Source organism: Bolinopsis microptera, chromosome 1, assembly GCF_026151205.1.
Source record: "Bolinopsis microptera isolate Bmic1 chromosome 1, MBARI_Bmic_1.0, whole genome shotgun sequence".
In the NCBI taxonomy this organism is placed as follows: Eukaryota; Metazoa; Ctenophora; class Tentaculata; order Lobata; family Bolinopsidae; genus Bolinopsis; species Bolinopsis microptera.
In genome coordinates, this window is record NC_087072.1 from 304,216 (window position 1) to 318,141 (window position 13,926).

General features: G+C 46.4%; 2 protein-coding genes across 2 annotated transcripts in view; one reads left to right on the plus strand and one right to left on the minus strand.

The window, feature by feature from the left end:
* LOC134810930 (laminin-like protein epi-1) overlaps positions 1–12,046 on the minus strand; it is a 42,690-nt gene extending 30,644 nt beyond the window's left edge. The window contains 12 exon segments of the mRNA XM_063821530.1: positions 435–576; positions 1,156–1,321; positions 1,583–1,701; positions 1,999–2,155; positions 2,548–2,647; positions 3,489–3,669; positions 3,902–4,275; positions 4,278–4,761; positions 11,181–11,288; positions 11,400–11,590; positions 11,719–11,798; positions 11,940–12,046. Of these exon segments, the coding sequence (XP_063677600.1) occupies positions 435–576; positions 1,156–1,321; positions 1,583–1,701; positions 1,999–2,155; positions 2,548–2,647; positions 3,489–3,669; positions 3,902–4,275; positions 4,278–4,761; positions 11,181–11,288; positions 11,400–11,590; positions 11,719–11,798; positions 11,940–12,046 (2,209 nt within the window).
* Positions 1–13,926, plus strand: part of LOC134816918 (transcription activator BRG1-like) — a 762,051-nt gene that overhangs the window by 264,595 nt on the left and 483,530 nt on the right. The window lies entirely within an intron of this gene.

The following is a 13,926-nucleotide window of genomic DNA, read 5'->3' on the forward strand; positions in this document are numbered from 1 at the left end:
AAATTCTGAAGAAAGTTTCCGATCTTCCGTTTTTCCGACTTTTTTCGATGTGAAGATATACATTGCTGCTAGATTTCAGCTTTAATACTGCTAGATTTCAGCTTTGATACTGCTAGATTTCAGCTTTAATACCCATAGATTTCAGCTTTAATACTGCTAGATTTCAGCTTTAATACTGCTAGATTTCAGCTATAATACTGCTAGATTTCAGCTTTAATACTGCTAGATTTCAGCTTTAATACTGCTAGATTTCAGCTTTAATTCTGCTAGAATTAAAATTAAGAAATTATATGATAACATGCTTCTTAGTACTTACACAGTTACACGGATAACCTTTAAATAAACAGGTAGTAGGTTGGAGTAGGTTGGACAACTAGTTAACTATATAAACGACAGGCACGTAGCCAGGATTTTATATAAGTGAGAGTACTGACCTTCAGTTTTGTGGATGTACGGTTCCAAGTTGGGCTGATGGAACTGGTTACACAGTGCCTGGTTATCTCTCGTGCAGCTCTTCAGGTCCGTGTGTGCAATGTAAGGTTCTTCAAAGTTACGAGGAGTCAACACCAACCGGTCCTGTTTGTACAGTTAGTGAGCGTGCGTTACTTAGTAACCAATATTATTCAGTTAGTGAGAGTGCGTTACTTAGTAACCAATATTTTTCAGTTAGTGAGCGTGCATTACTAAGTAACCAATATTTTTCAGTAAGTGAGCGTGCGTTACTTAGTAACCAATATTATTCAGTAAGTGAGCGTGCGTTACTAAGTAACCAATATTTTTCAGTAAGTGAGAGTGCGTTACTTAGTAACCAATATTTTTCAGTAAGTGAGCGTGCGTTACTTAGTATTAATATTATTCGGTAAGTGAGCGTGCGTTACTTAGTAACCAATAATATTCAGTAAGTGAGCGTGCGTTACTTAGTAACCAATATTATTCAGTAAGTGAGCGTGTGTTTCTTAGTAACCAATATTATTCAGTAAGTGAGCGTGCGTTTCTTAGTAACCAATATTATTCAGTAAGTGAGCGTGCGTTACTTAGTAACCAACATCATTCAGTAATTATTATTCGTATAGTATGCACTATTAACTGCTAGTAACTACTAGAAACTGATAATACCCATTAGTAACCATTAGTAACCATTAGTAACCGACTGACCAGGTTGAAAGCAGGAGCGTTGTAGGAGAAGGAGATGATCCAGTCTCCGGGAGTCAGTGTTAGAGACACGTCCTCACACACGTCCTGTATACAACGCTGCAGTGTGACGTCACATCCGTCCACACACGTGTCTAGTGTAGCCTCGTACTGCTGCACTTCTCCCGTCCTATAGTGGTTACTTAGTAACTATACTAGTAATGATATTAGTTACTAAACTAGTAACCTAGTAACTACACTAGTAACTACACTAGCAACTACACTAGTAACTACACTAGTAACTACACTAGTAACTACACTAGTAACTACACTAGTAACTACACTAGTAACTACACTAGTAACTACACTAGTAACTACACTAGTAACTACACTAGTAACTACACTAGTAACTACACTAGTAACTACACTAGTAACTAGTTAGGTAACTTACTCTTTGTTAGTAGCAATAATGGTGCCAGAGTATTTCTGGAAGTTGTCCTCCAGCTGGTAGGCGATCTTTACCTTGTACCTCGTGTAAGCTGGTATCTCAATCTCCATGTCTACTCTAGGCTGGAAGAAGTTATCTTTAAAATATCAATAAAGTTTATAATCGCTAGTCTTGCTAAACTAGTAACACTCATTTGTTAGTAAATTTCTAACATAGATAGAGTTCCTTATTTCTCTCAAATGAGAACGGTCAAAGACCTGACCATGCTAATGATTGTTTCCCATCTCTTATCACATAACCTAGTAACTACACTAGTGACTTAGTAACTACACTAGTAACCTAGTAACTACATTAGTAACCCAGCAACTACACTAGTAACCTAGTAACTACACTCGTAACCTAGGCCTAGTAACACTTACCACATTTCTGTTGAGTGTAGCGTATCCCTTTCCGGAGAACCCGTCTTTAAAGACCTCCTCGTTGAAGTCGTAGAGAGCCTGTCTTCCTCTCATATCACCGTCCTCCGCTTCCAAAGCTAGATGGTCTGGTCCCGGTATGTAGTGCTTGTGTGCTACCCTGTAGGAATTAAATTAGTAACCTAGTAATTACACTAGTAACTACAGTAGTAACATAGTAACTACAGTAGTAACCTAGTAACTACAGTAGTAACCTAGTAATTACAGTAGTAACCTAGTAACTACACTAGTAACCTAGTAATTACAGTAGTAACCTAGTAATTACAGTAGTAACCTAGTAACTACTGACTGGTCACATGATCAACAAGATAAACTCACTGGTCACATGATCAACAAGATAAACTCACTGGTCACATGATCAACAAGATAAACTCACTGGTCACATGATCAACAAGATAAACTCACTGGTCACATGATCAACAAGATAAACTCACTGGTCACATGATCAACAAGATAAACTCACTGGTCACATGATCTACAAGATAAACTCACTGGTCACATGATCTCCCATCAAGTCCAGGTTTACAGTCGCATTGTCCATCTTCTTTGTCGCAGTTGTTATTCTCAGATCCTCCTGGATTACACGCGCACTCTGCAAAGTTATTATTCTCGTGATATAATTTCTAAGAAAATATTTTAAATGTCCAAAAATTAGTAACCTAATTCCTGATTTATTTTAAATGATTTTGTACTACCGATCATTTTGTGCCATTCGATGGAGAAAACGACCGCTCATTTCATTAAATTTGATGATTTCACAGAAACTAATCAGTGTGAAGAATGAAGATAGAACAAATTACCACTAGATTGTTGCTAAATTAAGAGATTGTAATTTATGGACGTGCTTTATTGTCTCACCGCAGATAAGGTTATCCCTCGAGATTTCTTTTTAAACATTCCTTTAAAAGCTCTAGCATTGAACTTCTTTAGTAAGTTTCAAGGTATTATTATCACGACTATATAGTATATTTGACTGTAGAATGTAGATTTGTACTGACAAATGAATTAGAGCCCAGCAAGGGTCACGTCTCTCTGATGAAATTTACAAACAAATATTTATCAGATCTAACAAGGTTAGAGGGTAACCAGGTAACAGTATCTAGGTTACACACACAGTATCTAGGTAACAGTATCTAGGTTACACACACAGTATCCAGGTAACAGTATCTAGGTTACACATCATAAGTTATCAGATTTGTCATCTCCCGTTTTAGAAACAGGAGAATCAGGGACAAATCACTTTGAAGTTATTTTACAGGAAATAGGAGAACTTGTGGAGGGTAGTTTTTATGGCACTTCATTAAGATAAGCTAATTTCATCGATATTTCATGATTATTTCAGTGATAAGAAGAACAGTATGTCATTATATAGAAATACTGGCGCAGTGGCACTGTACTGGTGTGCAATAAAATAGAGAATAACTGTAACCCACCGGAGCAGCCATAGTCATTATCCACAGTGATGTTAAAAGTCTCGTCCCTGCAAACCGCACACTTGTTTCCGATAACGTTATCTTTACAGAAGCACATTCCTGACATATCTTCGCAGTTCTGCAGTTGGGAAACTGTGCCTTGTATCTCGCAATCACACGAGTCGCACGACAAACCGTTAGACTGAAATAAGGTGATTTTAGTTCAATTACTGGTTATAATTTAATATTAGTTTAATATTGGTTTATCATTCCTCAGTGTATAAGAATAATCCTTCGACGGAAAAGATTAAGAAGTGAGTATTAACGAGAGACACTGGGAAATAAAAAAGTAGTAACTAATTTATATTCAGTGTTAAGATTACTCACCACAGAGTTGTAGTAACTAGTTTATATTCAGTGTGAAGATTACTCACCACAGAGTTGTAGTGGTCAGCCCTGCACTCATCACACTGCCTCCCTCCGAAGCGCTCCTTGCAGTAACACTGTCCGTTCTCGTCCTGATTACAGCTGCCAAACTCCTTTCCTTCCACTAGCACAATGTTAGCCAGGTTGCAGTCGCAGTTCCTACACGTCTTGTCATACAGGGACTCTCTCTCGCCCCTGAAGAAGCCTTCTTTGCAGAGCTCACAGTTCAGCCCCTCAGTGTTATCCTGACAGTCCGCACACACCGCGCCGCCGCGCACTTCCCCCTCGGTATCCACACTCAACCCCTCTGCGTCTGTGTCATAGTAGCATTCTTCACTGTGTCCGTAACACTGGCACTGCTCACATTGGAAGAACTGACCTGAGAGGACGGTTGCCAAGGGAACACATTGTATCCAGGACAACACTGCTCACAGTTAGCGCCGCACGTGTTACCGTTACACTCGCACGTCACACTCTTATCATCTATTTCTGTGCAGAGCTCAGCGTGCCCGTTGCAACTACACCGCCCCGCCACTATTATCTCCCTGATGGAGTAGAAAAACCTCCTGTTCGCTGTGTCATCCTCCTCGTTGATTAGATTGTGCAGGATTTGCATCTGCTCCAAGCGCAGACGCACGTTTGTAGCCTTCATCCACTGCTGTAAACGAGGCGACTCGTTCAGGTAGAACAGTTCAGCACCAGGGCGACCTACTACCAGTGTGGTGTAAATCTGACCATTCTCCAGCGGATTTAGTTTACTGTAGTAAGAAGTGCAGATAACCTGGTCATCTGCAAGAAAATCTACTGGGAACTGGGACGCGGGGACGTTGTAGTACAACTCACAATCACTATCTGTTGGAACGTAGATCTGCAAATATGTTACATTATTACATAAATCTGTGGGGAAACGGAGAATATAAAATAACACAATTACAATTTACATAAAATAATAATATATACGGCCCCAACGTTAATGTGGCTCTTGCTATGTGTTGGTTCAGCCGAATTAATTATTATATAATCAAGTTTATTTTTCTTTTTTAGTTAGTTGTCATCCGGCCACACAATAAGCAACTTATATTGCAGCACCATTTATTAATTAGAATATCAAAATATGTCATTGTAATTTTGCATGGCTGAAATGTAACGCTTGATTTATATATATAATAATGGGGGGGGTGTCATGTCCGTCTATGTCCGCCTATGTCCTGTCCTTTTTGGATTCTATGAGACAACGGACGTGTTTTTTGGGACATTGGCGGACACGGACGGACATTGGCGGATTCGGACGGACATTGGCGGACTTGGACGGACATTGGCGGACTCGGACGGACATTGGCGGACTTGGATGGACATTGGTGGACATTAGCGGACATTAGTGGACAAACATTTTGAGGACTGAAGAGTACTGAAGAGTACTGAGGAGGATGGCTGAGAAGGATGGCTGAGGAGGATGGCTGAGGAGGATGACTGAGGAGGATGACTGAGGAGGATGACTGAGGAGGATGACTGAGGGAGGAGAAGGATCAGGAAGACCCAGGAGGAGGAGGACCCAGAAGGAGGACCTAGGAGGAGGAGGAGAACTGAGGAGGATGACTCAGGAGGAGGAGGACTCAGGAGGAGGACTGAGGAGGACTGAGGAGGACTGAGAAGGAGGAGGACTCAGGAGGATGGCTGAGGAGGATGACTGAGAGGGAGGAGGAGGAGGAAGAGGAGGAAGAGGACTGAGGAGGAGGAGGAGAAGGAGGACCCAGGAGGAGGAGGACCCAGGAGGAGGAGGACCCAGGAGGATGACCCAGGAAAAGGCCCCAGGAGGAGGAGGAGGACTGGGGAGGAGGAGAACTGTTGAGGACTGATGAGGAGGACTGAGGAGGGGAGGAGGAAGAGGACTGGGGAGGATCAGGAAGACCCAGGAGGAGGAGGAGGAATCAGGAGGAGGAGGAGGACTGAGGAGGACTGAGGAGGAGGACTGACGGTGACTGAGAAGGAGGAGGACTGAGGAGTACTGAAGAGGATGGCTGAGGAGGATGGCTGGGGAGGATGGCTGAGGAGGAATGAGGATGACTGAGGAGGATGACTGAGAGGGAGGAGGAGGAGGACTCAGGAGGAGGACTCAGAAGGAAGAGGAGGAGGACTCAGGAGAAGGACTCAGGAGGAGGACTTAGGAGAAATAAGAAGGAGGACTGAGGAGAACTGAGGAGGAGGAGGAGGAGGAGGAGGACTGAATAGGAGGAGGAGAAGGAGGGGGACTGGGAGAGGACTGGGGAGGAGGAGGACTGATGAGAAGGATGAGGAGGAGGACCCAGGAGAAGGAGGACTGAGGACCGAGGAGGAAGAGGAAGAGGATGAAGAGGAGGAGGAGGACTGAGGAGGAGGACTGAGGAGGACTGAGGAGGATGGCTGAGGAGGATGACTGAGAGGGAAGAGGAGGAGGAGGAGGACTCAGGAGGAGGAGGAGGACTGAGGAGGACTGAGAAGGAGGAGGAGGAGAAGGACTGAATAGGAGGAGGAGGAGGGGGACTGGGGGAGGACTGAGGAGGAGGACTGAGGAGGAGGATGAGGAGGAGGACTGAGGAGGACTGAGGACTGAGGAGGAAGAGGAGGAGGATGAAGAGGAGGAGGAGGACCCAGGAGGAGGACTCAGGAGGAGGAGGAGGACTGGGGAGAAAAGGACTGTTGAGGACTGATGAGGAGGACTGAGGACGAGGAGGAGGAGTAGGAGGAGACTGAGGAGGGGAGGAGGAAGAGGACTGAGGAAGATCAGGAAGACCCAGGGGGAGGAGGAGGAAGAGTAGGAGGAGGAAGCATCTAAATGTTATTTCCATTTTTGTCCGTTTTTGTCCATTTTTGTCCGTTTTTGTCCGCTCTATTTTTTGTCCGTTTTGAAAATATAGGGTACCGAACGGACAAAAAACATGATCCCCTATAACAGCAAAAATTGAACATTTTATTTAGCAATTTAGGTGTCCATTAATGTCCGCCTATGTCCGTCTATGTCCGCCTATGTCCGCCTATGTCCGCCTATGTCCGTCTATGTCCGCCTATGTCCGCCTATGGAGAAGGAGAAGGACTCAGGAGGAGGACTTAGGAGAAATAAGAAGGAGGACTGAGGAGAACTGAGGAGGAGGAGGAGGAGGAGGACTGAATAGGAGGAGGAGAAGGAGGGGGACTGGGAGAGGACTGGGGAGGAGGAGGACTGATGAGAAGGATGAGGAGGAGGACCCAGGAGAAGGAGGACTGAGGACCGAGGAGGAAGAGGAAGAGGATGAAGAGGAGGAGGAGGACTGAGGAGGAGGACTGAGGAGGACTGAGGAGGATGGCTGAGGAGGATGACTGAGAGGGAAGAGGAGGAGGAGGAGGACTCAGGAGGAGGAGGAGGACTGAGGAGGACTGAGAAGGAGGAGGAGGAGAAGGACTGAATAGGAGGAGGAGGAGGGGGACTGGGGGAGGACTGAGGAGGAGGACTGAGGAGGAGGATGAGGAGGAGGACTGAGGAGGACTGAGGACTGAGGAGGAAGAGGAGGAGGATGAAGAGGAGGAGGAGGACCCAGGAGGAGGACTCAGGAGGAGGAGGAGGACTGGGGAGAAAAGGACTGTTGAGGACTGATGAGGAGGACTGAGGACGAGGAGGAGGAGTAGGAGGAGACTGAGGAGGGGAGGAGGAAGAGGACTGAGGAAGATCAGGAAGACCCAGGGGGAGGAGGAGGAAGAGTAGGAGGAGGAAGCATCTAAATGTTATTTCCATTTTTGTCCGTTTTTGTCCATTTTTGTCCGTTTTTGTCCGCTCTATTTTTTGTCCGTTTTGAAAATATAGGGTACCGAACGGACAAAAAACATGATCCCCTATAACAGCAAAAATTTAACATTTTATTTAGCAATTTAGGTGTCCATTAATGTCCGCCTATGTCCGCCTATGTCCGTCTATGTCCGCCTATGTCCGCCTATGTCCGCCTATGTCCGTCTATGTCCGCCTATGTCCGCCTATGTCCGTCTATGTCCGCCTATGTCCGCCTATGTCCGCCTATGGAGAAGGAGAAGGACTCAGGAGGAGGACTTAGGAGAAATAAGAAGGAGGACTGAGGAGAACTGAGGAGGAGGAGGAGGAGGAGGACTGAATAGGAGGAGGAGAAGGAGGGGGACTGGGAGAGGACTGGGGAGGAGGAGGACTGATGAGAAGGATGAGGAGGAGGACCCAGGAGAAGGAGGACTGAGGACCGAGGAGGAAGAGGAAGAGGATGAAGAGGAGGAGGAGGACTGAGGAGGAGGACTGAGGAGGACTGAGGAGGATGGCTGAGGAGGATGACTGAGAGGGAAGAGGAGGAGGAGGAGGACTCAGGAGGAGGAGGAGGACTGAGGAGGACTGAGAAGGAGGAGGAGGAGAAGGACTGAATAGGAGGAGGAGGAGGGGGACTGGGGGAGGACTGAGGAGGAGGACTGAGGAGGAGGATGAGGAGGAGGACTGAGGAGGACTGAGGACTGAGGAGGAAGAGGAGGAGGATGAAGAGGAGGAGGAGGACCCAGGAGGAGGACTCTGGAGGAGGAGGAGGACTGAGGAGGAGGACTGAGGAGGACTGAGGAGGATGGCTGAGGAGGATGACTGAGAGGGAAGAGGAGGAGGAGGAGGACTCAGGAGGAGGAGGAGGACTGAGGAGGACTGAGAAGGAGGAGGAGGAGAAGGACTGAATAGGAGGAGGAGGAGGGGGACTGGGGGAGGACTGAGGAGGAGGACTGAGGAGGAGGATGAGGAGGAGGACTGAGGAGGACTGAGGACTGAGGAGGAAGAGGAGGAGGATGAAGAGGAGGAGGAGGACCCAGGAGGAGGACTCAGGAGGAGGAGGAGGACTGGGGAGAAAAGGACTGTTGAGGACTGATGAGGAGGACTGAGGACGAGGAGGAGGAGTAGGAGGAGACTGAGGAGGGGAGGAGGAAGAGGACTGAGGAAGATCAGGAAGACCCAGGGGGAGGAGGAGGAAGAGTAGGAGGAGGAAGCATCTAAATGTTATTTCCATTTTTGTCCGTTTTTGTCCATTTTTGTCCGTTTTTGTCCGCTCTATTTTTTGTCCGTTTTGAAAATATAGGGTACCGAACGGACAAAAAACATGATCCCCTATAACAGCAAAAATTGAACATTTTATTTAGCAATTTAGGTGTCCATTAATGTCCGCCTATGTCCGTCTATGTCCGCCTATGTCCGCCTATGTCCGCCTATGTCCGTCTATGTCCGCCTATGTCCGCCTATGGAGAAGGAGAAGGACTCAGGAGGAGGACTTAGGAGAAATAAGAAGGAGGACTGAGGAGAACTGAGGAGGAGGAGGAGGAGGAGGACTGAATAGGAGGAGGAGAAGGAGGGGGACTGGGAGAGGACTGGGGAGGAGGAGGACTGATGAGAAGGATGAGGAGGAGGACCCAGGAGAAGGAGGACTGAGGACCGAGGAGGAAGAGGAAGAGGATGAAGAGGAGGAGGAGGACTGAGGAGGAGGACTGAGGAGGACTGAGGAGGATGGCTGAGGAGGATGACTGAGAGGGAAGAGGAGGAGGAGGAGGACTCAGGAGGAGGAGGAGGACTGAGGAGGACTGAGAAGGAGGAGGAGGAGAAGGACTGAATAGGAGGAGGAGGAGGGGGACTGGGGGAGGACTGAGGAGGAGGACTGAGGAGGAGGATGAGGAGGAGGACTGAGGAGGACTGAGGACTGAGGAGGAAGAGGAGGAGGATGAAGAGGAGGAGGAGGACCCAGGAGGAGGACTCAGGAGGAGGAGGAGGACTGGGGAGAAAAGGACTGTTGAGGACTGATGAGGAGGACTGAGGACGAGGAGGAGGAGTAGGAGGAGACTGAGGAGGGGAGGAGGAAGAGGACTGAGGAAGATCAGGAAGACCCAGGGGGAGGAGGAGGAAGAGTAGGAGGAGGAAGCATCTAAATGTTATTTCCATTTTTGTCCGTTTTTGTCCATTTTTGTCCGTTTTTGTCCGCTCTATTTTTTGTCCGTTTTGAAAATATAGGGTACCGAACGGACAAAAAACATGATCCCCTATAACAGCAAAAATTTAACATTTTATTTAGCAATTTAGGTGTCCATTAATGTCCGCCTATGTCCGCCTATGTCCGTCTATGTCCGCCTATGTCCGCCTATGTCCGCCTATGTCCGTCTATGTCCGCCTATGTCCGCCTATGTCCGTCTATGTCCGCCTATGTCCGCCTATGTCCGCCTATGGAGAAGGAGAAGGACTCAGGAGGAGGACTTAGGAGAAATAAGAAGGAGGACTGAGGAGAACTGAGGAGGAGGAGGAGGAGGAGGACTGAATAGGAGGAGGAGAAGGAGGGGGACTGGGAGAGGACTGGGGAGGAGGAGGACTGATGAGAAGGATGAGGAGGAGGACCCAGGAGAAGGAGGACTGAGGACCGAGGAGGAAGAGGAAGAGGATGAAGAGGAGGAGGAGGACTGAGGAGGAGGACTGAGGAGGACTGAGGAGGATGGCTGAGGAGGATGACTGAGAGGGAAGAGGAGGAGGAGGAGGACTCAGGAGGAGGAGGAGGACTGAGGAGGACTGAGAAGGAGGAGGAGGAGAAGGACTGAATAGGAGGAGGAGGAGGGGGACTGGGGGAGGACTGAGGAGGAGGACTGAGGAGGAGGATGAGGAGGAGGACTGAGGAGGACTGAGGACTGAGGAGGAAGAGGAGGAGGATGAAGAGGAGGAGGAGGACCCAGGAGGAGGACTCTGGAGGAGGAGGAGGACTGGGGAGAAAAGGACTGTTGAGGACTGATGAGGAGGACTGAGGACGAGGAGGAGGAGTAGGAGGAGACTGAGGAGGGGAGGAGGAAGAGGACTGAGGAAGATCAGGAAGACCCAGGGGGAGGAGGAGGAAGAGTAGGAGGAGGAAGCATCTAAATGTTATTTCCATTTTTGTCCGTTTTTGTCCATTTTTGTCCGTTTTTGTCCGCTCTATTTTTTGTCCGTTTTGAAAATATAGGGTACCGAACGGACAAAAAACATGATCCCCTATAACAGCAAAAATTGAACATTTTATTTAGCAATTTAGGTGTCCATTAATGTCCGCCTATGTCCGCCTATGTCCGTCTATGTCCGCCTATGTCCGCCTATGTCCGCCTATGTCCGTCTATGTCCGCCTATGTCCGCCTATGTCCTGTCCTTTTTGGATTCTATGAGACAAGCGGACATAGACGGACGTGACACCCCCCCCCCAATAATTAATTGAATTTTCAACAACAACAAAAAATCAAGATAAAGTAAAGTCATCTAAGACTGCATATTTTAGTTTTATCATTTACCTGCCACGGTTGATAGGTTTGTCCATAGTCAGTACTCTTCTCCAGGACCCATCTTGCTGGCCGGGGAGAGTTGGCGGCTTTGAGCACGAAGTAGACAACTTGATATTCCTGGGTGAATTTTAGATTCAGGAATTTAGGTATCTTCAGTTAAATTCATTAGCTAAATTTCCTGCAACATTACAAAAAGCAAGATATGAACCACTATTAATCTTTCAATACCTGGCCTAAGAAAAGCTCAATGTTCATCTTCTGATTGTAGTCGGGTATGGTAGCCAAACTGCTGCTTTGCCACCAGTTGTCTTCATCCTCGTCAATAGTGTTCTCAATCATGTGCTGTCCCGTCTCACAGGTGTTACAGTACTGTCCGTCTATATACGAGCCCGGATACCGGCTGTACGTGTAGTCCAGACCTACACAGAGAACAGGTTTTAGAGTTTAGATGTGAGACAAAGTTTAGATTTAAAATAATTGTAAATAAACAAAGATTGTTGTGTGTTATTGTTTAATAAAATATTCGTTATCATTAAAGAAGTTTTACCAGGTGCAAGAGGGGTTCCAGTAAGTAAACAGTACAGTTCCGGACCGTCCTCTCCACATGAGTTAGAAGCAGATATCGCTCTGAAGGGTGAGGGTTGTTAGGTCAGGGAGAGATTACAGTTTTGCCAAACAGATTTTTTCATGTAAAATCTTAACAAAAACCCTATACCAATTTTGAATCTCCTTCCCAATGCACAAACTTTTTAAAGAAACAGAACTTACTCAAGATGCTTGACGAGATTGAAGGTAGAGTTCAGAGAGAACGATTCCTGGTCCTGAATTGAGTCAGGGACGCAGCAGAGCAGAAGCAGCAGACTTTGCCACAACATATTGCTAATGGAATAGATATCCAATTAATAAAACTAACTTTGAATTTGATTTAATCTTTGTTCACAATCATGTGAAAAAATTCTGAAAAGTTCATTCTATTAACTGTGAAAGATTCACATTATATCATAAAACTTTAAAAAGTTAAACTGTATTGGGTTATAAAGTCATGATAAAATATTTAGGTGAAGATACAGAACTTATCAATAATTAGTAGATATTTAATAAATGATTAAAAGAACCAATTTTAAAGTTGCCATACTGCATGGAGGAATGGAGCAGGAGCAGCCACTGGTGGAGTGGGCTTTCTGCTGACTAGAAGAGCATACAGAGCAATCAGTCTCATTAAACCCTATGGCTCAAGGGTGCTGACTATTTCTTTCAACGGGAATCCCAGACTCACAACTATAACTGCTTATAGTCCGACCGAGGCAGCACTAGTTGAAGAAGCGGAGGATTTTCATAACACCCTTAGACAGGCTATGAACGATGTGCCAGCGCACCACCTGCTGATCACAGAGGGAGATATGAACGCCCGGCTTGGAAAGGTGAGTGAAGAAGATTCCCGTTGGTACTTTCATACTCGTACCAATCGGAATGGAGAGCTACTGAGAGATACTGCCCTGGAGTACGATATGGAAATTACCAATATCCGCTTCAGAAAGAAGGTCAACAAGAGGTGGACCTTCTTATCCGATGGGACACTTAACAAAGGTCAGATTGACTATATCCTCATACGGCGGAAGTGGAAAAACTCTTTAAAGAACACTGAAGTTTACAACACTTTTCAGTCGTTGGGATCTGATCACAGAGTTGTAGTGTGTAAGATCAAAGTTAGCTTTAGGAAAGGACACAGGCCTCCGAAAAAAGTTAACTATGATTATAGTGCCCTGAAGTCGGATGGTGAGCTTCAAAAAAAGTATGCAATTGAAGTTCGGAATAGATTCTCTGGCCTGGTAGAGGAGGATGATGGGGCCACTGAAAGCTACGGGAAGCTTGTGGTTGCTATTGAGGCGGCAAACAAGAGCCTTCTGCCAAAGAAGACTCGACAAAAGCAGATTGACCCCTCAAGTGACCCAAGAGTGGACAGTGCAAGGAGGGGACTGTTCCTGGCCAAGGACCAATACCATCAGGAGACTTGCGAGGAGAAGAGAGAGGAAGTCGCCACTAAAAAGGATTTGTTAAAGGCCTGCTACAAAGAGGTAGAGGAGGAGATCCTGAAAGGAAAGATCAGGAAAGTTGAGGATACTGCTGATCGTTGTAAGAACAAGGAAAGCTGGAAGCTTGTCAACGATATTTCAGGGAGGACAAATCCCAGCTGTGGACTCGTTGAAGGGGGCAGCTCAACAGAACGTCTCGAGAACTGGAGGAAGCACTTCTCTGGATTACTTGGACAGCCACCCACAGTCCCTGACAATAGTATTCCGATCAGGAATATACACCCTCCACTGAATATAGAGGATGGCCCGTTCACCGTTGAGGAACTACGTCTTGCCAAAAAGCAGATAGTAGAAGGTAAAGCTTATGGTGATGATGGTATCTCACCTGAAGTGATGAAGAGGGTGGACATTGATGACGTCATCCTGAAGTTCTGCAACGATGCACTATGTGATGGTCGCATGCCCGATCAATGGAAGCTCAGTAATATTGTTCCTGTGCCAAAGAAAGGGGACCTCACTAAGACCGACAACTACAGAGGAATATCTCTGACATCGATAGTCAGTAAAACTCTGAACAAAATGTTGCTGAACAGGATGAAGCCAAGTCTTGAGGAAGTTTTAAGGGACAACCAGAATGGCTTTAGACCTGGGCGCTCTACAACATCGCACATTCTTGCTCTACGAAGAATTATGGAGGGTGCTAGAGCCAAAAACCTAAAGGC